The sequence below is a fragment of the Psittacula echo genome (assembly GCF_963264785.1).
Source record: "Psittacula echo genome assembly, chromosome: 5".
In the NCBI taxonomy this organism is placed as follows: Eukaryota; Metazoa; Chordata; class Aves; order Psittaciformes; family Psittacidae; genus Psittacula; species Psittacula echo.
Genome location: NC_137739.1, coordinates 26938240 through 26963351, shown reverse-complemented (window position 1 = coordinate 26963351; position 25112 = coordinate 26938240). Strand labels below are relative to the sequence as shown.

General features: G+C 40.4%; 1 protein-coding gene across 3 annotated transcripts in view; it reads right to left on the bottom strand.

Moving 5' to 3' along the window:
- HIPK3 (homeodomain interacting protein kinase 3) overlaps nucleotides 1–25112 on the bottom strand; it is a 105474-nt gene that overhangs the window by 40257 nt on the left and 40105 nt on the right. For all 3 annotated transcript variants that reach the window (XM_080617639.1, XM_080617641.1, XM_080617640.1), the window contains exon 2: nucleotides 9916–10996. In XM_080617639.1, the coding sequence (XP_080473765.1) occupies nucleotides 9916–10994 (1079 nt within the window). In that variant the 5' untranslated portion in view covers nucleotides 10995–10996. The remainder of the gene's footprint in view (nucleotides 1–9915; nucleotides 10997–25112) is intronic.

Below are 25112 nucleotides of genomic sequence, written 5' to 3'. Positions count from 1 at the left end.
ACAGACACCATCCTGCAATCCGCTGTGCTACTGCCAGAATTAGAAGAGCAGCCAGAGGTCTCTCCAGCCCGGCTGTCACGCACCAGTAGCAGTCAACAGAGAATCAGAGAATTTATTCATTCATTCATTCATTCATTCATCAGGTTCCAGAGAACCCAAAAACCTAAGGTATAGCTTTTGGATTTACCACAAGACGAAGCCCAAGACACTTTACTGAACTCAAACTTGGCCACAAAGAACATGCAGAAGATATTTTAAATGCACCTCAGAAATCACTCTTTGTGTGAGTGGGGTCAGGGGTAGGTGGAAACACTGATAGAAACATTAACGTGTTAAAAATACTCTTAATAAAATACACATAGACAAATAGCATATTTTACATAAAGCAATACACACTGGATCTTGAGCTAAAACAGTACTGGATGGCAAGAAGTGAAAGGTTTATTATCAGGAGTGACAAAATTAACAGCTCCAAAATGCAAATATTAGCAGGGTTCAGAAAAAGACACTTGGCACAACACCCAGTCCAAACAACACTCTTGACATCAAGACCTTGTTGGCAATTACCACTAAGTGCTACTACCAATTTGTAACCTACAGCATTACCCTAACAACACAAACCAATTTCAAAAATTATGAAGGTTTTCAGCCAATAAAACTACAGTAATATGCATTTTAAGCTCCATATATTGTTACATTTATATAAAAGCCTTGTACATAATCAGTGTAATGCATGCAGGTTTTCAAAGAGCTGATGAAATGCACATATCCAGAAGTCATCAGCAAGTATGCTTCGTTGAGAGACAGTAGTAAAAATAATGAAAAAAATATTCTAATTCAATTCATAAAATCAATTTTTGACAATTAAAAACCATTTTAAATTCACATCACTTTTGAACCTGCAAAATCAAAAAAAAATTATTGTTTTATGGTTTTATATACACACACAAACTGAATACTGAGTATCAGTATTCAGTTTGTGTGAGTGTGTATGTGTGTGTGTGTGTGTGTACATAAACAGCTTTTTCCACTACACTTGAAACAATAAAGCATACTCTCATGAGAGATTTCACTATGAAGCATCTGATGTTTTTAAACATTTTGAATACTTAGTATTGAATGACTGACTATAAGGGTGAGAACCTATCGCCCTCAAAAATATCCAATAAGGCATTCAAAATACTGATAAAAATTCAACTACAGTGCAACTGCAAATTAATAGAACCATGTCAAGAGATGGTATTTTGCCAGAGATTGCTGCGCTGTCCTGGGACAACAGAAGCATCCTTGGTATTTACAAAGAGGGAAACAGCAACATTTACCAGAGTCCTTATAGCACAAAGCAAAGTTCCACAAGCTTTTGATTTTTAACACCAAGAAAGTTTCCTGTGCAAGCAAACATCACTGACTACTTCTCAGTCACATGCTAACAGCACCAGTGGCAAACTGCTCTGCTTCACTGCTTTAGGTAGTTTTGTAGATGGTAAACCCAGCACAGCATTCCCATGAAGAAAAAGAGTGAGAAATCCTGAATCCCATGGAGCATCAGACATGAGTTTAACAGAGAAGTGAGAACAGGTCTGTCCTGCCTGCTCTGAAGATGCACAGAGAATAAGGGCTTCACAGCCAGGCTCCTACACTACTGCAAATCCAGATGATGTAGCGCATTTTGCAGAATACGTAATAACTGATCTAAAATCCCAGATACAATGCATTTCCAAATAAGTTATTTTCAATAATTCATCCTTGAAGTACACATTGTGCACTGAGAAAGACATTCTGATCATAATTCTGAATTTACCTTTATGCTACTGAACAAAGCTTAGACTTTTAGACAAGGCAATTAAGTGAAATGTAGTGTATTTGGAATTTACTATTGTTTCAGTGGGCCTTCCCTAAGAAGCGTGGATGCAGTTTTGTTTCCATTACTTAGCAGGCTAATGGTCAGATATTGTTGTTAAGACATGGAGCTGAAGTCCACTTGCAGTCACACCACACCATACCAAGCTAGACAACAGTGGGTGGATGGAAGGCAACACTTCACCTCATCCCTCTTCTGCGGGGTCTTAGTACCACCAGTGTATGCTTCTGCCCACTGTCAACAGCAAGCACATGGGACAGAAGGCCATAGCATTGCCCTATCTTCCACATTCTTTGCCCCGACACCTGCAGGGAGATTCAGGGTTTTAATAAATGCTTCATAGGGATAAAAATGATTTTACTTTTCACCTCATCAGCACAACCTCATCTGCATAAACACCCACTTACTTACCCACAAGTACTACTAGTTTACATTACATTAGGCCTGTCCTTTAAACAACTGTTGCTGTCCAAGTACCAACCAACCAAGATTTTTAAGCACAGTAACACAGTAACATACTCTTAAGGTAACATCATAGTTTCAAAATGTAACTGCTTCAAAATACTGTGAACTGCTTTTGGCTTGCTTTCCCCAGCCCCCTGATTCAATTTCATTTCTTATAAAGTATTTTATTAATAGTCCAAACAAAAATTCCTCCAAACTATGAGCTAGCCCTGTAGGATCAAGGACTTTCAAACATACAGTATAAATGTTTGACAACATGGCCACTTCAGTCAACTTATTTTCACACAAATATTAATTTTACTTAATTACATCCCAAAGACTTATTTTCAAGTCAGACACCTCTACCACTTGCCAATTAATGCCAGCTGGGTTTAAACCACACATGCAGAAGACTTCTTCCCCCATGCATATGCTCCATCACCTTCACCTGTGATGGATGCTGTGATAAGGTGAGCTGGTGCAGAAGGCAGCCTTCACCCACAAAACCACCCTCCTTCAAAGACAAAGGATGCCAGATGGAAGCAACAAGGCCTGATGCCTAGGCTTTGCTTTCAACCACAGTGATTTAGATCTAGTACTAGCTGCTCTTGGAACAGAAATACACAGCCGTATTTCCAAACCAGGCACAGTGGGAGCAGTTAGACACAATATTTACAAATACAGCATTGTAGCCGTCACTGATATTCTCTGCAATTACCTGATATACCCACACTCATGTACACCCTGATGTATGATGAACAGATCTTTGTGACGTAAGTAACACTGCAGTGAAAAAAAGGATCATATTTCAGTACATCTATTTTAATGTGTGAAAAAATAAAGGCTGTCTCCCAAAACTTTAGCCTTGACAAACTTAAGTTTATCATTCAACCTCAAAAAAAAGTGAAATACAGCAAGAACCAAGAGCTCTTTTACCTTCCAGGTTATGAAAGCATTTCCCCTTTGTTCCCTTTTGACCAAGAGAACCACTTTCTGAACTCTGATTTAAGCTGTTGCTCCTACACAACTCACAAAAAATGCACAAAACCCAAAACCACCAATGTCAAAATACCATAAATAAACCCACACCATTACCAAAATATCTACTCTTATTTTTTGCCTCTATGAATAGAGACTAAAAAGGTATATCATATTATGCTGACTAAAAAGTAATAGAAAATTGAAATATATTTGTTATCAAGAGCTATATAAAGCTATAACGAGCTAAGGCTGGCATTCCTGAAGGATACTCAGAAAGGTTTTGGTTAGTTCCTAGTAATGGTAAAATAGAGGTTTAGAACAGGAAGTCAGTTAAACAATTAATGAGCATTGAGCAAAAATGCAAACAAAATCTTGCCAAACAAATATAGCAATTTGTTCAGACACAAGCCACAAAAGCTTATCTTGACATTATGTTCTCTTTGCTCAGATAAGAGAATAAACCAGCAATCACAGCCCTGCAATTTTAAAGGGGAGGAAAATACTGTGAAGTGTCCCAATTCACTTGTAATAGCAAATCCTTGCAGTATCAGGACTCCTGACAGTAACCACGCTCACAAGTCTGGCAGCTGACTTTGAACATGCTGACCTTGAGCAAGCGAACGACCTTAGCAGCGTGTACTTCTGGCTTATTTCATTGCAGCAGCAAAACTGCCTCACCATCTATAGTAGTCTAGAGTCTCTGGCCACCACCCCTGACTATTTTAAGATATCCCAATACACTTCAGTGATGCACAGTTCAAAGTGATAGAATAACATCTGCTAGCATGTTGAAGTGCAAGTTGTTTACAGAGGCATTTTTAGCTTGTTCACATACTGCGCTTTCCTGACGGACAGGAACTCGATTTATTAACAGGGCTCTGCTTCTCATTTTCACATATAAACCCCAAATTTCTAAAAAATAAAAAAAAAAATAAAAAAAAAGAAAAGGAATTTTAGGCATTGTGAAAGGAGAAAACAAGACATCCCACTCTAGATAGAGCCTATTTAGAAACTTCAAGTACGTGACAGCAATGGGTGGACTCGAAAAAGCAGCTGCCTCCTGACATGTCAATTCTGCACTTCTCCCTTGGTCTTCCTTATAAAGAGAATTTGTATTATTATATTTAAAATGTATTTAAGTTGTATGTTGATCTGATGGTAGGAGAAAATAATCAGTAAGTTACTCCAATGCAGATGTGCTACTCAGTCATAATAACCCATCCTGCTGACAATCCTAACCTACAAGAAGAAAACATTCATTTTAACAAAACCACTCTAGGGAGGCACTGTCAGCCTATGCTCTCCGGGGTCCCTGGAGTGACAAGGACTACATCTAATCAAGTTACAGGCCAGTGCAAAACCAAGCCTCTCCAGAAATTTACCAGCACAAGATTTTTTTTCTGATTTTGAAGGCTGTGTATTAGATGGAGAACAACAGATCACATAGATTTCATAAAAATCAGCAGAAGTTGTTGGTGGTTTAGTCTGAAAGTAAGTGTGAAGCTGAAAAAGTCATAAATAAAAAGCTGTCCTAGTGCAACAGCCACAGAGCACACGTGTACCCCTTGCTGCAGCCCAGTGCAAGGGCAGCAGTTAAGCCACACAACTCAACTGCTTTATTCCTTTTCCAAATCCCTTTAAAGCAGAAGAGCTCACACAGGACCAAACCACTCTTCCGAGCTGCAGCAGAACTGACTGGGTGAGTGAAAGCCACGTCAGCACTACAGGACACTGTGATTGCCACTCTTCCTCCATCCCCTCTGATCCTTCATGGGAGAGAAAGGTGAGAGGAGAGGAGGAGGAAAAGCCTGCTTTCATCCAACAGGAATACATCCAACAATTTTTCCATCTCTCTGAGCTCTGCCGCAACACTAGTGACATTTGGCATTTTGTCTGGAACAACTCTGTTGATTAGCGACCATCCTTAGTCGGAAGACTGGAGGGAGGATATCACTGTCCAATTCAGGAACAAGTTGACTCCACTGAGCACATCTACTCACATTATCTGCTTTTCCTTTTGGGCACGCTGCTGAATAACTAGGATTGCATTTTACTGCTGACACCAGTAGGGCTTGGAAATGGTTTTCTGCCACAAGCATCCCTTAATAACCATACACCTTCCATTCAGCCAGCATCACTCAAGTTGTCCATCAGTCTATCACAGGTTCAGCTGGTGCCCCATTTTATATGGACATTAACTACATTGCTTGCTGACTATTCCATTTTCCCCAGTGAATGCGGCTACGCTGAACAGCAGTTTGCAGACAGACCACTGGATGCCAAGAGGAGCATCCTTCCATCAGGAAACTGATTGCTTGTTCTCAAAACATGTTTTCAGGAAGATTTCCAGCTGTGCTCTAACAGCAGTATAACCTGACATAGCCTGATGAAGCAGATGTTTCCTTTGGAAACAGGAGGCTAAAGACAGGAAACATAACCACTGGGGCAGGTACACGGGCCAGTGGAGCAGCGACTGTTCAACTCCCTGAGGAAGCTGTGCCTAAGGAACACACAGCGAAGTCACACACTCACTCCTACACCTGCAATGGCTAATGTTAAGCACATGATTTTAGAAAGACTTCCTGAACAACAAATTTTGTAAGGTTTACTTAAGTGTCATTTTCAAAATCCTGTCTTTAAAAAAGAAAACCCCAAATCAAAATTAACAGGAAGGTGATTCCTCTTGAAAAACTCCTCCCAACCAACAGCAAACCCTAGAAATAATGAAGCTTTGCCCACACTATAGCTCCCCCTTAGTGATCTATGCTCAACATGCAATGCCAACATGTCAATGTATCTTATGAGCAACAAGTGGGAGAAGGCTTAGGGAAGAGGTTTCATTACCAAACCCTGCCATACAGCTGTTACCATTACACAGACCTGTGCACCTGTTAAGTACAATTTCATCCACTCTGAACAACTGCTGACTGCTGACAGTGATGTGCAGAAGGCATCTCTGTCCTCTCAGTATTAGCTAGTAACACAGAACTCCTTAACCGCTAGCACTGCGCACAGCTATTGCAAAAAGGGGAAATTATACGCATTTCAATGGAAGTTTCTCCCCCAGACACACTCCTGGGGGGAGTACCAGGAGAAAGAAGAGGCCTGCTGTGAAACCAGACCTAAAAAGTTATCTCCAAACACAAAATGTGGAGAAGGCCACTGCTTCTCATGGAAGCAGAAAAGAAAGCAACTTGGCTCCCAAGGCAGAAAGGCAGGACTGCCTTGACCATTTCCAATCACTCAACTCTTGTTGGAGGTTACTGCTTCTTGGAGCCTGTCATTTGGAACCCCTCTTTTGACACCCGCTTCTCTAAATACATCTAACCTTAGAAGAGAGGCATAGCAAAAGAAAATTACTTCCAGAGGGAAACATCATGCCCTGAGAAAATTTTCTGCCTCACCAGATGAGCACAACACACCAGACTTAGAAATAAACATGCTGATTCCCCTCCTTTGCAACCTGCACCATGCTTAGGTAAGGGGATGGTTTTGGAGGCATCACTCCCCTTGTTGAGATTTGGGGTACAGCTGACCAAAAGGACAGCAATATACTTATCATACCATTCCCATATATGACAAAGCTTGAGCACCTACACTGTACGTAAGGGTTTTCTCCTCTTTCCAAAATGTATACACTGCTTAGTTATTTACCTACTTAAATCATTCACAAAAGGTCAACAGTTTTAACATGTGAGGCCAGCAGTGAAGAAGAAGCTTCAAATACCAGATCTCTCTAGCCCACAGCTATTAAAATCCCAACCAGCATAAAATCGGCATGTAATCACAGACACTGTCTTTTAAGGAGAGAGTATTCAGAATAACATTTCATCTTTAAAACAAACATAATCTGAGACTCAAGACATGTATTGTGGTTGGTATTTATTCATATCCATACTCTAACTTCCAGCAAAGTGTAACAGAAGTTTCCAAAAAAGTAATGAAATGTCAGAAAGATTTTTATACTCATTTTAACCATTCTTGTACTATCACTTTGCTTCACAAAGCTGAAACAAGAAAACATCAGATCATTATCACTCCATCCACTTTGTCTCCATTTTTCTGCTTCTCTACACCCTTTTAAAATCCCATTAGCTTCATTTTTTCCACAATCTCTCTTCATGCAAAAGCACTCTAATATTTCCAGTAGCCATCAGTAGGCCACCTCTTCTGTTACAGACTCAGGTAAGTAAGGCGGCCAATTATCCACTCACCTGGCTGAATTACCTTCCCTCTCTTAATTCCTAATCCTCTTAATACTTATTTTCCAATTCATTACTCACTTCCTCTTATTGATGTAAAATACTGGTGCTACCATTCAAAAACCCCATGGTAACATTGGCTTTTGTGGTCTTCTCCATTCTCATGATATTTAGCTCATGACAGTCCCATGAACAAGAAAAAAAAAAAAAAGGGGTGGAGGGAGAGGGTAAAAAACAAACAACAAACCACCGTTTATTCACTTTTGTGATACTTCTTTATGGGTTTCTCCTGAGCATCCAACGTAACACCTCTATAGACACTGCTGGGCATATGCCTTCCATAGAGAAAGTGCGGATTTTATTCTTGAAAATGATGGTGGCATAAGCTGCCAGAGAGCACAGTTCCTCCCTTTTCTCCAGGCCACGTCCCTCCCTCCTGCAGCTGGCACCAGCACAGCCAGATACAAGAGAGCAGAAGGTGGAACGGGACAGCGCTGGCACCACATGGTTGAGAAGCCGCATCCTGATGCTGCAGGGACAGAGTTTTGCACCCTCCCAGCCTGTGCTGCTGTTTAAGGGCTTTTCAGTCCATCCTTTTCGAGGACCTCAGATCCTAAAATAGTAATTTTAAAACAAAATGTTTCCTCTTAACAACTTTTCCTTTAAATTCTTAGGCCTGGCTAAGTGCTTTTGTATATCAGAAAAAGTCAGGTTCACACCATGTTTATGTACAAAATATCCATAGAAATGTCTAAATATTGCATTGTGCCTGTCACTTGGTAAAATCAAATCTCATATGCATGGTCATCTCTGACCATGCCAACCAAGACGGGTTACAGGTATGGCTCACGACAATACGCAAGCAGCTTTGCACAGAAACAGTTTGCGAAGACTGTGCAGAAGAATACACGTCAGATCATGCTGATAAAAGAGGTGTTGTATGGAACAAGCATTTTCTAAAAAACGTCTCCAGTTTGAATTCTAATTGGATTAATTCAGCTTGAAGCTTTAAATAAAAAATCTATTTAAATGGATGTCCTCCTGCTAAATAACCTACAGAAGCACACAGCCCCGCTGTGCTTGAGGGAAATTTAAAAAATAATAAATAGATTTCAATGTCCCAACCGCTGCCTGGTTTTTGTAAAGGGTTTGTTTCAACATGCCATAGTCAAACAAGTCAAACCTGCACTATCACTCCCACCCTTTTCTAATATAAAAAACATTTAAGTACAGTTATATTTCATAAGTAGCTGCTTATCTGATAGACAAGAAGGCACAACATCTTGCAAAATAAATTCCATCCTCTGAAGTGCCTTCTCATTCCTCTTTAATGCTTTTCTCTTTAAATTTCCCTGGCATCATCCATTTTGAGTCCTTTTGGATCGAATTCATGTTTTTTGGTCTTATTTACACTAGTCAGGTGCTTCCAAAGCAATAAAATCTGCGAAACTGCATGCCATGCTGCACAAGAGTTAATTTGAATTACACAACCAATAGAGAACGCTGCATCTACATTTTCTTCAAATTACTCATTGTCCTAGTTTACCAGCTTTTTACTGAACTGGCAGACAGGCAAGACACAGGACATACTATTGCCACCAATGCAAAGCAGAACTGAAAGAGGTCTTCATTCAAAACAAGTGCGGCTTATAAAGAAATCAAAAGGACCTCAAAGGATGCTAAATACTAATAGCTTTTTAACACCACAATGACTGGAAAACTACACAAAGAAAAGACTAGAAAACAAACAAACAAAAAAATCAAAACTATGCATCCATATTGAGGTCAATGTAGAATGCAACCAAGTACCAAAAATCACTTTACATGTTCACCTGGTATCACTGTAAATATTTAAGTATCCTACTGCTCACTAACTCCAGAGGTTCACTGAAGTTCACAGCTGCTGAAGGCACTCAGTCAGAAAGGAGTTTATAAGAACTAGGCAAAATATTTACACATGCTGGAGAAAAACAGAGACATTTACATAATCTTTGGCAACAGGACAGAAAACATGGCACTTCTAGTACACTGTCCAGCTGCTTACAGAGAAAAATCATCACATCAAGGAGGCAGGAAAGGCATCAAAGACACCCCAATCAAGCAACTGAAAGCTAAAGTTCTTTTTCTATTTTCCTTTTAAAACGCCTCATCAGATCTCAAAACAACAGTAGAGTGACGGCTTCAGAGTGCAACCCAAAGCGTACTTCCAGGAAAAAACACCACCATAAAAACATTAAGAGCAAGTATTCACATTTAAAATGGTAACCAAGCACTTACTCTTAGTATGACCTAAACTTTCTTATATGGTCCTTATGTTTTGCAAGTTCTTATTAGTTATCTGGAAGAGTAATTATTTAAGCCATTAACTTTAATAAATGCAAAAACTTTATTCCATTAAAAGCTAAAAACAAATGAAAAGACACCTACCTGTAGTACCGAGATTGTAAATAGGTCGAACAAATAGTCTTTGATACATGGCTGGCAGATCCAAAGTCTATTACTTTAACCCGGTAAGGCTGTCGAACAGGATCCACCAACATAATGTTCTCTGGTTTGAGGTCAGCATGGATTAAACCCAGACTTTTTAGTTTTTTCAGTGCAGTAGCCACCTGTTGCAGAATAGGCCTTATTACTTTCAGTTGCAGAGGGCTGAATTTGTTTTGTTTCAGGAAGTCATATAAATTCTGTTCCAACATCTCAAAAACCAGACAAGTATGGTTACGATGCTGAAAGCATTCATAGGCTCTCACGAAGTTAAACTCATCAGCATTTTCAGTACTTAGTCTAGCTAATATGCTCACTTCTATTTGTCCTTGGCGTGCATACGAAGGATGATTCTTCAAGATTTTGATTGCCACAATCTCATTTGTACCCCTTTTCCAGCACTTCACAACCTGTCCGAAGGTCCCTCGCCCAAGGAAATCAAGAACCTCGTAAGTGTTTTTCACAGAGCACAATACCTCATGCTGTACTAACTGGTAATCTCCATCTCCACTTGTACCACTTGGTTTTGAAGTTGCAGCCGTTGTCACGACCGTTACTGGGTTTCCCACACTGGTTTGCAACATTGCAGGCAGGATGGACAGTTCATCAACAATCTGCATCGTGCCGTTTTGATTATCCAATTCTTCGCTCTTACGCTTCAATCCACATCTCTGGGGCCCTTCCAGGGTATCTGCCCCAGTTCGAGGTGCCTCTAACTGAGTTTGCTGTGCCCACGCCACTAACACTTTTGTAGCACCTGCAATATTTGTTAAAGCAACAGCGTTTGACGGCAACAAAAAGTTCGGTCCTCGAGGTCTGTCAAATGGATTTTTAGTCTGAAAGAATGTACTAACCCTGTGGGGAGAAATTCCAAAGTTTTTACCATTCACACAGATTTGCGGGTAGGTTCCTTCGTGGTACACGCAACTGCTTGGTTCTAATTTGAGTTTCTTCACACTACAAAAGGCACTTGACTGGGTTTGATAAACATATGGTGGATAGACCAAGACTTGTGAGGCCATACCTACAGAGGGAAAGAAAAAGAAAAAGTAAGTGAGACTCCTGCATTTACGTTTCCAAGCAGCTTCCTCTTCTAAAAAGATCAGGACATGAGTACATTTTCCAAATGAACTAGCCTAAAGTTACTTCATGTTTAGTTTCTTACAGCCCACAGCAAGGTCCCCACGCCTTCCCAGTGCACACAAGGGCCGTGGCAGCAGCAGGTCACTGCAGTAGTTGCTTTTGGTGGTTGATCAGGGTATGACTGAGGTAGTCTGCAGCAGGCCACTAGCTGTCATTTTTCAAATGAGGGAACTACCTTTGTGCTATTAAAAACTCAGCTTTCACTTAAACAAGCAAAAAATTCTACATAAAAACATTCAGTAGCAAAAGTTAAATAATTCAAATATTTACCAACAATGATCTAAAATAACTGAAAAGCTCTTAACTGTGAGCCAAAGCTACCTGTTCCACAAGGTATCAGACCTACTCATCGTAAGCATCATCAGGCTTCTGAGAACAAATGAATAAATGACAACTGTCAAAGCTCAAAGAATTTCACTGTGATGAAAGAGAAAGCAATCAAAGTGTGTGTCAGAGCCCAAAATACCTTACAGAGGCATGTGCATGTTCACATAAACAACTGCAACTTTACTGTACATTGTAATTTACCTGAAATCTAATCCATTCACAAAAACCAAGTAGCTTCCCCAAATTATACAGCATCCCATTGCATTAGTTTGTGTAACAGTTTTCACAAGAGGAAGCAGCCTGCTCGCCTGGGAAGTCCCTGAGCACAGCAGCCCCATTCTGTACAGGATTAGTCCCCAAATTTGTCCCCCGCTCAGGACACCAGCTCTACGGAAAGCAGAGCCATGCTCCTCACTGTACCTCCCCTTTCCCAGGCATGAAGAAGAGTCTGGCCCTAGCAGAGCATCAGAGGGAGGACAATGACAGCAGTAGCTGGCCTGCATGCAGGATAAGGAATCTCAATTCATCGTTAAATTGTGTAGACCTCACTTCTCTCAGATGCTGCATCTTCCAGCTCTCATCTCTGCACTCACTCTACTGTGTCCCCTTCCAGAGCTGTCAAACACCAGCCTTAAGCTTTAATGTCACATAATGCTAAACCCTAAGAAAAAGGCACTGAATGGCAAATGACTACAAGTTTCCAGGGAAGTTTTGGCTTATATAAGTCTGGTCAGCTCTCAAAAACAAGTTCAATACCAGTAATACTTTAATTAAATCACTTTCTCATACCAACCACATGAAGATTCTGGCAATGGGTATTTAAATTGCAGATGAGTCCCATAAAATTTGAGCCAGACACTGCAATGACTGATCAAATGAAAACTAACCAAACACACAGCATGATTATTCTGAAGCTGTGATTTGATTTATGCAAATTAACATTTTAGCATCTTAAGAGCAATTAAAATCATCATACCATCATCTCAGTTTAGCACCCTATAATGGTTTTTGCCCCAGCAGTAGAAGAAAAATTCAAAGCCCTTTCCTTTCCAAAGCCGTTCATTCACCCAGAGCCAGTCAATGTAGAGAGCTGGAAAAGGCCTGCAGCCGCCCAGCATTATGGACTGCCACTGGCCCTCTGCTCCACACCAAGGGTTTAAGACTAACTCTCAAGATGACCACTTTGAAAAAGCAGTAATAAACCTACACTGCAGTTAAGGAGGTTTTCTGAAGACAGGACAACAACCCAGTGACAGAGAAAACAGAGGAATGACGGTCCTCCAACACAGCCAGAAGACCACTCAAACCCTTACCTGAGCCTGTTGGGATCACTGGTCTTCAAAAACCTGCAAGACTTCTATAGCTCATGTTATTCAAACCACTCCAGAGGGACTGGAAGCACACAGACCCAGCTTTAACATTCATTTCATTTGGATGAGAAAAAAAATAGGCTATCATCTTTTGGGGTTTGCATGTTAGGCTTCACTCCATGCTCCTGAACTCTGACCACAGGAACAGCTCTGTTCTCAGATAAGAAGTGTTTATTGAGTTGTTATAAGAACATTTTTAGCAACCCCAAGGAAAAAAAGAAAGGGAGGGGCCGGGGGGGCGAAGGCACTAAATAAAAGGGATTACATACCCTAAGAGAAGAACCTTTGATGCAAACATGAACAAAACCAAACCAAACCAAACCAAACAAAAAAAAAAAAAAAAAAAAAAAAAAAAAAAAAAAAAACAAAAAAACCCAAACAAACAAAAAAAAAAAAAAAAAAGCTGAATTTTACTCCAGAAAAGTAAAAATGGCTTTGGAGTTCTTGTACAGGCATCTGATTTCTCAACTTCCCCTTTACCCCCCTTAGTTTGCCTTTTTTTAGACATATACTTCAAGATACAATCTCATTTAGAGAAGCAAAAGTATCTTCACATAACCAAGGAATAAGGTGTCCCTGTGAAACAGGCACATTAAAACCCTGCAGCATCCTACACTTGAGAGTTCTTAAAGACCTCTGCCATGCACTCATAAGCAGTGCTCAGGACTTTTCAGACAGTACACTCTTTACTACACATTAGCATATATGCAACGAAAATACCCCAGAACAACAGACAACTATCCAATACAACCGGCTGCCGGAGGTCTTCACTTTGAGAAGCGAAGTTTATTAACAGAACCGATTTCCCCCCACACCCACACAGCAGGGGAGGGGGGGAGGGAGGGCTTTCTCATTGGTTTGTTGGGGATTTTTTTGTGGTTGGGGGTGGTGGGGTTTTAGTGGTGGCGGTTTTTGGCTGGGGTTTTGTATGTTTGCAGGGGTTTGGCGGTTTTCTTACTATTTTGAGGGATTCAGGTAACAATATAATCCTATGGACAGCTACACTGAAAGTGTAAAGAGCTGCTGCTGTGTTCTGTTTGGTTGTTGGTTTGTTTTGGGGTTTTGTTTTTTTAAGCAGGTCTTCTGATACAAGAAAATATAAACTGCACATTGTCACCTATCACAGGATGGATCTTTCATTCTCCCCCTTCCTCACAAATCATTTCTCTAAGCTTATACATCTTTCTGCATGGTTCTGACTGAGACTACCACTGCTGCCTCATACAGACCTAGCCCACACTGTATCAACATTAATAAGTCCAGCAGCACAGTAAGAGGGATGTGTAGAGCAAAGCAACTAATGCTAAAGGAAAGACAAACCTGTGCCATTTCAGTGACGGTACTTGAGCTTGAACACCCATGAGCATCTGGTGCAAACCTTCCAGTTAAATTTAAAATACACCCAAATGTATGCACTACGTGACCTCTCCAGGGTGCAAATCACAGCAGAACACGCAAATCTGCCAGAAGATGGGCTGAAAAGCAATGACCAGGTGACAGTCTCCAGCTACTACAGCAGCTTCAGGCCTCATTCAGTTTTAGTTTTGGAGCAGTGTGCCCATTCCCTCTACACACATTTCTGAAGTCCTCTTGTCCTTCCCCAAGTGCAAGACGACCAAAATAACTCTACTCCAGCACAGTGACTGCTCCCAAGCTGAAGTAGGCTTCAGATTTCTCCAGCTTGCTTTGCTCCAGTACTGAGACTGCTGCATCACAACTCATGTGCAACCTCCCTGCCAGTGAATACCGCAGGGGATCTGGAAAAGAAAGCCTGTTCTGAGACACCTACCAACTACATTATTATCTCTAGATAGGCTTTCTTCAAAGGAAACATGTCTTGTTGGCTCTCAAGTTTGAAACAGAGAGAACTGGGAGCTCTACACTTGGCTTATTGCACATTAAACTATACAAAATGTGTGTATTTTAATCATAGGTAAGACTGTGCTTCTCAAGAAAATTTGAACAAAATAATGAAGGAAACATATTTTAAATAAGTAAATTCATTGTTTGTTCATTTAAAGAAATAAACAAGTATGTTTTCACAAAGCAATGACAATGAACAGAAGGTGCTTCACAGTTTGCATCCCCCCACCCTGGTCAAGCTTCTCTCTGCAGAAACACAGAAACAAGCAGACATTGCTCAGTGAAATGAAGCACTTCTGGCAACATCTCTGTAATGTTCACCTGTCACCATGTTCTTTACTAGATTCTTAACACTACATCTCCAGCCTTTTCAAGCAGTTCTAGGCAAATCCACAAACATGACCAACTTGGCAGACTAACAACATGGAGAAGCACAGGCTGCTCCAGGTCTGACCACCATTAATAATTAACTATAAATTCACATTTCCTCATGACAGAGTTAGGAGGGGAGAGGTAGCAAAGTAAGTAGTTAGTAAAACCACTGCAGCAGAGCTGCAGAGAAATTGCCACAGCACCCTTCATTCTTCTGCAAAATAAACAGCCCCTTTTAACCACCACAAAAGCACAATCACCATGTTGCTGCTGTTGCAGTAAAACCCCCATCGGGCAAAGCCTAGCCAGGGGTAGCCACCTAATACTATAGTTACAGTTTAACTCAAGAGAACTTGTTTTCCAACTTCTTTCAAGCCTCCATCAGTGAGAGCCAGTTCCAGGCACACTCACACCCTTCCCACAGTGCAGTTTGGCATCAAGGGAGGCTTTCTGAAAGCTCAGTAACTTCCAGCAAATGCACAATTTGAGCAGTAGCACTTATGAAGTCTTTTGCTTACATTATGCATCACTTTGAAAGCACTGAGATACCAGCAGTCATTTTTCCCAGGTTAAAAAAACAAAACCAGAAACCTATACTGTTTATATTAGGTGCCGCTCAACTTTTCAAGTTACTTAACAAATACAAAGCTGAGTTATTCACCCTCTCTTTCCTCCCAGAAGAAAACTTATTACTGGTAGTAGCAGCACCTCTTTGTTATTGTTTGTTTTGGATACAGAGCCATAGAAGCTGTCCTGATGGGCACCCTTTCACACCCATGATGTTTGCCCTGAGGAATTCCCTTACTCCAGCTGGTCGATTCGTAACAAAGCACTGGCAATTGAGGTTTCATGCAATTTATGAAGGAAAACATATTCATAGAAAGTATAAAGTGTAAAGAGATACAAGTTCAGAGAATCTCCCCCCACCAGCTATCTCAAAAGCAGATCTCTGACCCATGGAAGGGAGGGAGTGGAGTAAAGGAGAAAGCACCAATGTGGTTCAAGCAACACATGCCATAGGATTTGTTTCCTCATATGACCACAGAGACAATTCTGGAAATGAACTGCATAGGCACACACACACTCCATCACCAAGAACAGCGAGATGCAGAGGCACTTTTGCAGAGGCAGCTCTGATGCCAGCTCACCAAAGCAGCCAGCACCCAATTCTAGGCATAGCAAATAGAAGAGTCCACTGACGAAAGCCATAATTATGGTCTTTGATTAACACACAGAAGGTATTTCAGAGCTCAGGAATCCTGGCCCAGCATACACCAACAAAATCAAGCTAAGCCAGTGGCAGCCTTCACCTGATGTGGAAACCTCAGTCCTGCATAAATCAGGGGTGAAGGCTGAGGCTGGAAGGCCAGAAGTTGGTTCCAAGCTTTGAGTGAGTCCTAGTAGGAAGCAAAAGACAGTATGATCCAATTTTGCAGCTGAAAAATATAGTTACTACCCACCTAAGAAAACTGTTACAGGGCTGCCTTTAGATTTGGACAACATCAGAGACAGTTTTAATCAGGCACTGCAAATGTTACACTGATGCCAGAAACTGAAAATACAAGTTCGTTTTGAAGTGTGATGCAAACTCATCAAACACACCATTGTCTCAATACCTGGAAACAGAACTGACCCCATACACTGAACACAAACATATTTTACATGAAGTATCACAGTGAACTCCTAGGGCTAGACATTGTCATTATCTACCAGTAGCACTGCTGAATAATACAATCACTATATTCATATTTTCCACAAACATCAAAAGCTACATCTTGTGATGCCAATATGACTGCAATCACAGTTAAAAAGACAAATGGAATAATACTTCAAGCATTTGCATTTTTTTTCTGCTGGGCAAGAAGCCATTATGCAACTGGAAAGAAAGCACAAGCAGCACAGTATCAGGCACCAGCCCCGAGTGAGAGCACGCTTTCCAAATCAGAATGTGCCTTCATCAACACAAATGGCGTGTGTCAACCAGCCAGGGCTTCACCAGCCAAATCTCTTCTTTTAAGAGACTAATTCTTTTTTGAACTCAAAAACAGCAGGCACACCAAAATAAAAGTCCCTACCAACGGTGTTTAGGAGATTCCGCACCTTCAGCTTCTGTACCACAGCACAGAACTTAAGGATTTAGTCAAACTACTGCTACCGCCTGTTGCTCTGCCATGTAGCAAGACAGATCACAGCAAGCAGAGAAGTAGGACATAAAGCCACACTTGCTGTATTTCTAAATGATTTTGCCACCTTCCATAAAGTAGAAATAAAATCTGGTAGAGGGGTTTAGCTCAAATTGCCTGTTGGCAAACCACCTCTTTAAACACACAAACAACAACAAAAACACAAACACCCAACCACAACTTCCTATATAAATATGTATCCAATTTTGCCTTCTTATTTTCAGCCATTTTACTTTGATTTCATTGCTTAATTTTGCATTCTTAGTCTGCTGGGTAGAATTAGAAGGGGACCAACCCAGCTAAGAAATTCATTAAGAAGTTTCATTTTAGAATGGCTCTAGACAATATCAAATGCAGCCCCTATAATATAAATCTAGATGGCTGTTGAACTTATTGCTACTTCACCTTCGCAGCATGGCTGGCATGCCAGAACATCTGTATGCCCATTTTGGAGAAACTACTTTCACAAAGTTGTTTCTTCATCAAGTCCTCTAAACTACTCAAGGTGGAGGTAGGTTCATCCAACATTATCCTTCTCTCTCTTATTACAAAAGATTTTCAGCTGGACCAAGCAGGCATTAGTACAACACCACAAAATTGCTGCTCCCCACAGCACTTGCAAATGAAGTTCACAACAGCAGACACACAAGTAGCCTGTCAACCTTATCAAGTCTGGCATGTGATGTAAAAATTCACAAATCAAAGTCCACTGTACCAAAAGAGCACAGTTCAGCAGGTGTGCAAAGCTATTTCCTACACACTGAGAACCACACAGCAGCAGGCAACATTTGAGCTACAACCTTCCCCAAATACATGAAAAATCATAATCACTTCTCCAATAGGATCAGCATGAACTTACATTCCAAGCTGTCAAGACAGCATGCCTAGATCACATTCAATTCATTCTGCAACCAAAACATTGCAGTAAATAAGAACTTCAGCCTTTCTTTGGTTTGTTTTAATTCTTTTACACTTAAATCAGAATGAAGACATCCAATCTGACATACTTCCCTTAATTTATCTTTTCCTGCTAGTTTCCAGGTCAGTCCCTTCAGCTACACCCAGTAACAGCTTTCAAACATACACTGAGGTGTACACACACACAAAGTACACATTTGAAAGGGTTTTTCACACAGAAGGGCGTGAAAGAGTTTATATACACACAGAATGAAAACTTTTCAGAGTTCTAATTAGTTTTTTAGAATACAAATTCCTTACTTAAAACTGCGTTTTAAATATTTTTCTGATCTATAACATGTTGTGAGCAACAACATCATGGAGACAGCACTGGTTGCTTACTAAAAACAGCTGTATAAATTAGACATGGCATATGTAGAGCAATAAAGAACAGAGGGGAAAAATAGGTATTTACCACTTCTTTCACATTTCTAAAGACATGAAGGAAGCGGAGTTTCCTACAAGCAAAGAAATCCGTGTATTAGAAATGCATATTCTCTCACAGAAGGCTCAGCCTTCTGCCTCCTAACGAATCAGTAACTGTAATAACCCATATTATAATATTTCCCAGAGCCAACAGTGCAAGAAGTTTATCCCTCTCTCCTGTGCAGGGGAACTTACTGATTTAGCTATACAGAAAGCAGGCAAAAAGAAAGGCAAGACCACAGGCAGCATATGACCGCACTAACTAGAGCATAATACTGATAAATATGTCAGGTTTTCCTGCTGTGTTCTCTTACATATTTAACAATCTTTCCATTCGTAGCATAAGTAAACATTCACTCATTTTAATCTTTGAAACAAAGTTTAGATATCTCATTAACTAAGTTTTGAAAACACATTTAGTCTCAAGGAGCACTTGCTGCAAAGAGCTCCCAATATATTTCTTGAGAAAAACACCCACCATGTCCTTGTGCAGGGCTCATACCTGACACAGGCAAAGGGAGAATTTAGACCAAAGCATCATTTCAAAAGCCATAAAGAAAAGGTATTAAAAAAACCCTTCAGAATCTCATGAAAGCAATGCATTCCTAATAGGCTGAATATCAGTTAATTTCTTGACTCACAAAGTAAGTTGATATTAATAGATAAGGAAAGAGGAGACCGAGAGCTTTTTAATTCTCTTCGGAGCAAAGCCTGTTCCTTCCAGAAGGCTTCACAAGTAAGGTCCCAAACACCAAAATTCTCATATGAAACAGATTCAAATGCTGAAAATAAAGATCTTGTGAGGACCTCCTCTACCCCTATAAATAATTTAAAGCTTCAAAAACAAGCTGTGGAAAAAACTTCTCAACTAGAACAGAGACTGTAGACAAGCAAGCTGCTCGAATAAAAAAGGAAGAAAACAAAGAATAATTGAAAAGGGTAGGAAGTAACAGATGACCAAACTTTCTAGGAAAACAAACGATGGAAGATGTTTACAAGGCAATGATGCACGAGGCACTTTTCAGTCAAAAAGGCAGAAAAACATCTTACAAGAAACAAATAAAAAGCCTTCTGGAAATTGTGCAAGTTCCACCAATTGTTGTGTACCAACACAGGCAAAACCTGCACCATGTGGAAGAGGGGAACAAAAAGAGTACATTTTACTCAAGCCAGTAGAATCAGGTAAAGGTTAACACCAGGTTTTGTGAACACTGACAAAGATGCAAAACAGAGCAGTAAGCAACAGAGACTGTGCAAACACGAGAATAAATGTAGGTTTATATCTAAGTATGAAAAAGGAAATAGCTTACATAAATTACTGCAGTTTCAGTTAAATTGTGCATACAGATAATTTTTATGAATACCTGATGCTAGTGGTTACTGTTACCTTCCAGAGAGAGCTTAAATCACCATGTGAAAACCAACGATTCTTTAAAAAAAAAAAAAAAAAAAAAAAAGAGGGGGGAAAAAAAAGGGAAAAAAAAAAAAAAAAGAAGGCTTTGTACTGATTGTCAGTACCGACATTTGTTTTCTCTCTTGTGTTTTTGCATTTACATGACAGTCTTCTCATTCAGACCTGGCGCCTATGCTGGCTCCTTCCTGTGGGCAGGCACTTGTTCCAGTGTGTACCAGCCTGATCAGGGAAAGGTTCAGATGGCAGTTCACAGAATGACAGAATCACAGACTGGTTTGGATTGGAAGGGACCTTAAAGCTCATCCAGTTCCAACCCCCTGCCACGGGTAGGGACACCTTCCACTAGACCAGGTTGCTCCAAGCCACATCCACATCCAAAGACCCAAGGGAGTGGGCCTGGAGGGATTAGGTCACACTAATAAAAGCAGCGAACACCTTTGCAATGAAGACACTCCAGCAGCCCTACACAAAGGACAGCTGCATCAGTTACTGCAATCCCAGCTGAAGTTGTCCTGCGGGCAGTTTTTTCTGCACAGAGAACAGTTTTCCTATCTGGCTTCATCAGGCTTCAAGACAAGGTGAGCACAAGATGAGGAGACACACTTCCATCTCATGGTTCACCTTCTAACCAAGAACCAAGTAAAATTAAAGTAAAACTCCTAAAATAACCCAAAGCAGGTTCTCTCAGGTACTGGATACCACTTGCCCCAAAGCAAGGCAACAGCCAAGCTTCAGCTTTGTGATAAAAATCTGTCTCACCCAGCAATTTAAGTTCCTACCAAGCTTGCACGTTGGAAGTGAAGCAACACGGTCATATAAAACCAGCTGCAGGACACCACAGTGTCCGCACCTGAATGAGCGGAGCCTCCAGTACAGAGAAGGGCAAGAAATGCTCAAGTCAGTGGATTAGAGAGTGGTTGTATGGTAAGTGGCTGTGAGCACCTCTGACTGCAGCCACATCTTCCTGTTCCAAGAAGGATGTTAATGGGACCCTGGATAGGTATTAGGAGCTCGTGCCCCTACATTTTCCACCACTTATTCTGAACAGGCAGTTACTTCAGAGCCATATATACTCAGCAAGGATGTTTATACAAATATGAAGGGATTTTTGTTTGACAATAGCTGACTTACTACATGACAAGCATTAAATCACATTTAATTTCTAACATGCTTTTAAAAGCACTAAAATAGTTTTCTAGAACTGTTAAATTATTTTACCAAGAATGGAGTCACACAAGTTTAAGATTACAGATTTTAAAAATAGGATTTTTAATGGAAGTATTACAACATGCAATAATCATTATCTTTACATAAGGATCCAATTATTCTTTTAGCATTCAGATAGTTGCTGTAGCTTTGATAATACTAAAAATAGATGAAAATATTTCTTGTATCTGTTTTGTCTTTAGGTATTTCACTGGGTCTTGTCTTATTGCTGTGTTGTGGAACATCAACTTAACATTTTTCCAGGCTTCATCCTTCATCCAACTGCTGTAGGGCACAGTAGAGTTGAAGAAAAGGCCATACATCCAAAAAGGAGTATTTCCTACTTTATCCTGAAAATACAAGGTGAAAAAAGACTGTACAAAAAGTTTACTGAATGATGGGGCTATTAAATATGAAAAGTTAATAACAGAGATATTTTGAACTTAAACTGATGCCAAGTCACTGAGTAAGAAAAGAAAAAAAAAATACAAAAACCAGAACTAAATGACTTGATTTGCTTAAAAACCACGTCAGTTATTTGGCTCTCCTTCCATTTCCAAGCAAAATTGCTAAGCAAGAGATTAACCCCACTTTGTCAGAAAATTAACCACTCTGAAAATTAAAGTTGAATATCAAGACACTGTATGGAAAAAAAAAAGTAACATTATGCAAAAAAATACTACAAACCTGCACAAAGATTATCCCCAAACTGCACCTAAAACCAAGACTCAAACCACTTCCTGCCATCTTTCCCAATATTCACTACATCAAAATAAAACAACTGAAGAATTAAAGGGGAGAGGGAAGACAACGGCACCTACCCTGTAGGAAATACTACACTATCAATTAAAGCCACAGATTACAACCCACTTTCACAATTACATGTTGTTCCTTTGCTCATCTGTCACTCAAAAGTTAGTGCCTCTGAGGAGAAACAGAGCTTCAATGTCTCTAGAAATCTCAAGAGCTTCTGTCTCTTTTATATTCCAAATGGTCTAAGGAGGGAGGGCAGGGAAGCCAAGAACAGGTAACAGGATTTTCCAGGCTTTGTGCTTCATTACAGGTTATTTCAGGTCAAATAGAGGGTGTTCACTGCCTACAGAAGTCAAAGATAACCCACACCACAGCATATAGAAAGGTGCTTCACATGTAGTTAAATCATCATTCAAGGTGCATTGCACACTCATCAGCTATCTCCAACAGTGCTCATCCTTGCCAATTCCTTCATATTTGGTTTTGCACAAAACCCAACCAGAGTTCTGAAACCGTTTCAGATGCTTAGAGATCCCTCTCATCCTTCACCCAAAGAATAAGCTTTTCTTCCAGGATCTGGATTGAAAGAAATACATTATTTTCCACTCCGTCTCAGATTTTCAGTCAAGGTATCTGAAGAAAAACAGCATTTCAGTGACTTAGGAACAGAAACACTAACTTAGTAAAACGTTCCCACCATTCAGCTCAGCTTATTTTCAAAGGCAGGAAAATGTCATAGGCCAGCTGAAAATAAGTATTTGACTAGCTATGAGTTTACATAACCCATTTACTGGAGCTCCATAGTTTCAGCAAAGTGCTAAGGATGTTTTCTTCATCAAATTAATCCTATGCCAGGACTTCTGAAATTCTCCTCTAACTCAGATACTGTAAAATCATCAGATAATTGGAGAAACTCAGAAAACCCAGAAAGGTACAAACAAGCTTTCTTGACATATGAAAGGGGGATACTGTTTCACAAAACAGTGACGTGTAACTGAGGAGAGCTAGTATCACCACGAGCGCATCCTACTCCCACATTTCTTCCTTCCTTGGTCGAGGAACACCAGTTGATTCCCAGGCCTGCTCTCTACCCAACTCACACTGCTGTTAGGCGACAGAGCAGTCTACCTCAGCTGTAATGCTTCTGCAGATGGAATGAGATCATCACATATTCAGCAAGGGCAAGGCTTGTCTAATAAAAGGATTTCAAAAAGCATGGATGGTCTCCGCTTTTTTCCACAAAGTTCCATGCAGAAAACAAAACTGCCTATAGTAACTATTCTCTATGTGCCCAGCAGTTGTGTGCCACAACACCTCATTAAGCCTCACACTGCAACATCAAGATTCAGCTCAACTAAAAGAAGTTTTCCTTCTGTATTTAACGTTCCTCTGAAATAGACATTCGGCCTCACACAACAGAGCTGTTCCTCTTACCTGTACTTTTATTCCCCTACACACATACATGCAAACAAAGCCAACTACAAAATTCCTGCTTCAAAACGCAGTGTTTTGTCAAAAGGATCTTCGATGCTATAATCAGCATACTGGCAGAATGGAAGATGCAAGAAAGAGAATATATGCTGTTAAAGAGAAAACCATTCTAAAACCAGTAAGAGTGCAATCCCTTGAAATAGCACAGAGAGGTGCATCTCTAAACATACAAGCTTGGAGAAGCACAGCCTGGCATTCCTACACATTTAGGTTGGGATTATCACAAGAATTAAGCATAGTTAATTCTGTTTTACCCAGGAGCTGATAAGCCAATGCTGCCTCTGAAAGTGCTGCTCAGCGTTCCATCCCCTTGAACAGACATGATCAAGCTGACAAATACTTTTCAGAAAAGCACCTTCAAAACAATATTTGTTTTGAAGCAACTGCTATAAGTAGAAGCACACAGCAAGAGAAGCAGCACACACACCTTCTAATATTTCTAGCAGTTATATCTTCTGCAGGGTGAGTTGAAAGCTCACTCTTCCTTCCCACACCCTGCCTTTGTCTCTGGCCTCTCGCTATGCAGGAGCCAGTCTCATTTCCCTGTTTCTGTAGGTAGTTATTTGAAAGACAGGAGGGAGGAAACATGCAAATACAAAAAACGTGAAACAGAAAAAAACCCACACATCCCAGCAGAGACCCCAGGTCAAGGGCAGCTTTCCAGGAAATTTTTCCATGCAACTTTATTCCAGCTGATGAAATCTCTCTGAATACAAAGAGTTCTCAAGGCCAGAGAGGAGCACACCACCACCACCAGGATTAAGAGCATCTAGCCAAATGCGGCTATGAGAAAAATAATTCACAAGCACAACTGATGCCAGCCCCTGAGCAAGCAGGAGAACTTGCACTACAATGCAAGTCCCTGGCAATAAACACACTCAATGCAAACTCTATTGAATTCCTGTTTTCCATGATGATAAACACCATCTCACCGCATGCTACCATAAATGGCTCGCGGCAGCGCAGATAAAGCAGCCGCTGCTGTTCTATCAGGATCAGTTTTCCTCCGGTAAGTCCACACTAACGCTTTGCTCTATCTATTTGCGATCTCACCATGCTGCTCCGTAATACAGCCCTGACCTATTTTCCAGGTGCTTAATTAATCTCTTTGCTGGCTGCCACGCTTATTAGATAGCTACTGCATGAATCTTAAACTTCGTTTATAGAAACCTTTAGCCAATTTACTCTGTTACGACATTACTGTGTCACAAAGTCAGTCCTCACAGCCCAACTAAGCTTTTCTACTTCCCGTAAAACTAATCACAGCAGGAACTTTTTGCAAATGATGTAATGGGAGGTAATACCGACAGCAAAAAATAACCAGAGAAATATGCATTGTAATCAACAACTGCAGCTCTACTCAATGTAATTGTCTCATGTCAATTTCACATTTTCCCACAGTTTAAAGATACAAAAATAACTGAAATAGACACGGTTGTACACAAGCAGGAAGATACAAAAACATCAGAGAGCCACACAATTCCTCGGAAGGCAAGCCTGGGAATCTCAAAGCAACTTACCAAGTCAACAAAAAAGGAAACCATCGCCGGGTTTGGCACCAAATCAGACGCACAGTTCGTGACAAAAGTATAGCCTCAAAAGAAAGATATTTATATATACGTAAGCACAGCGCAC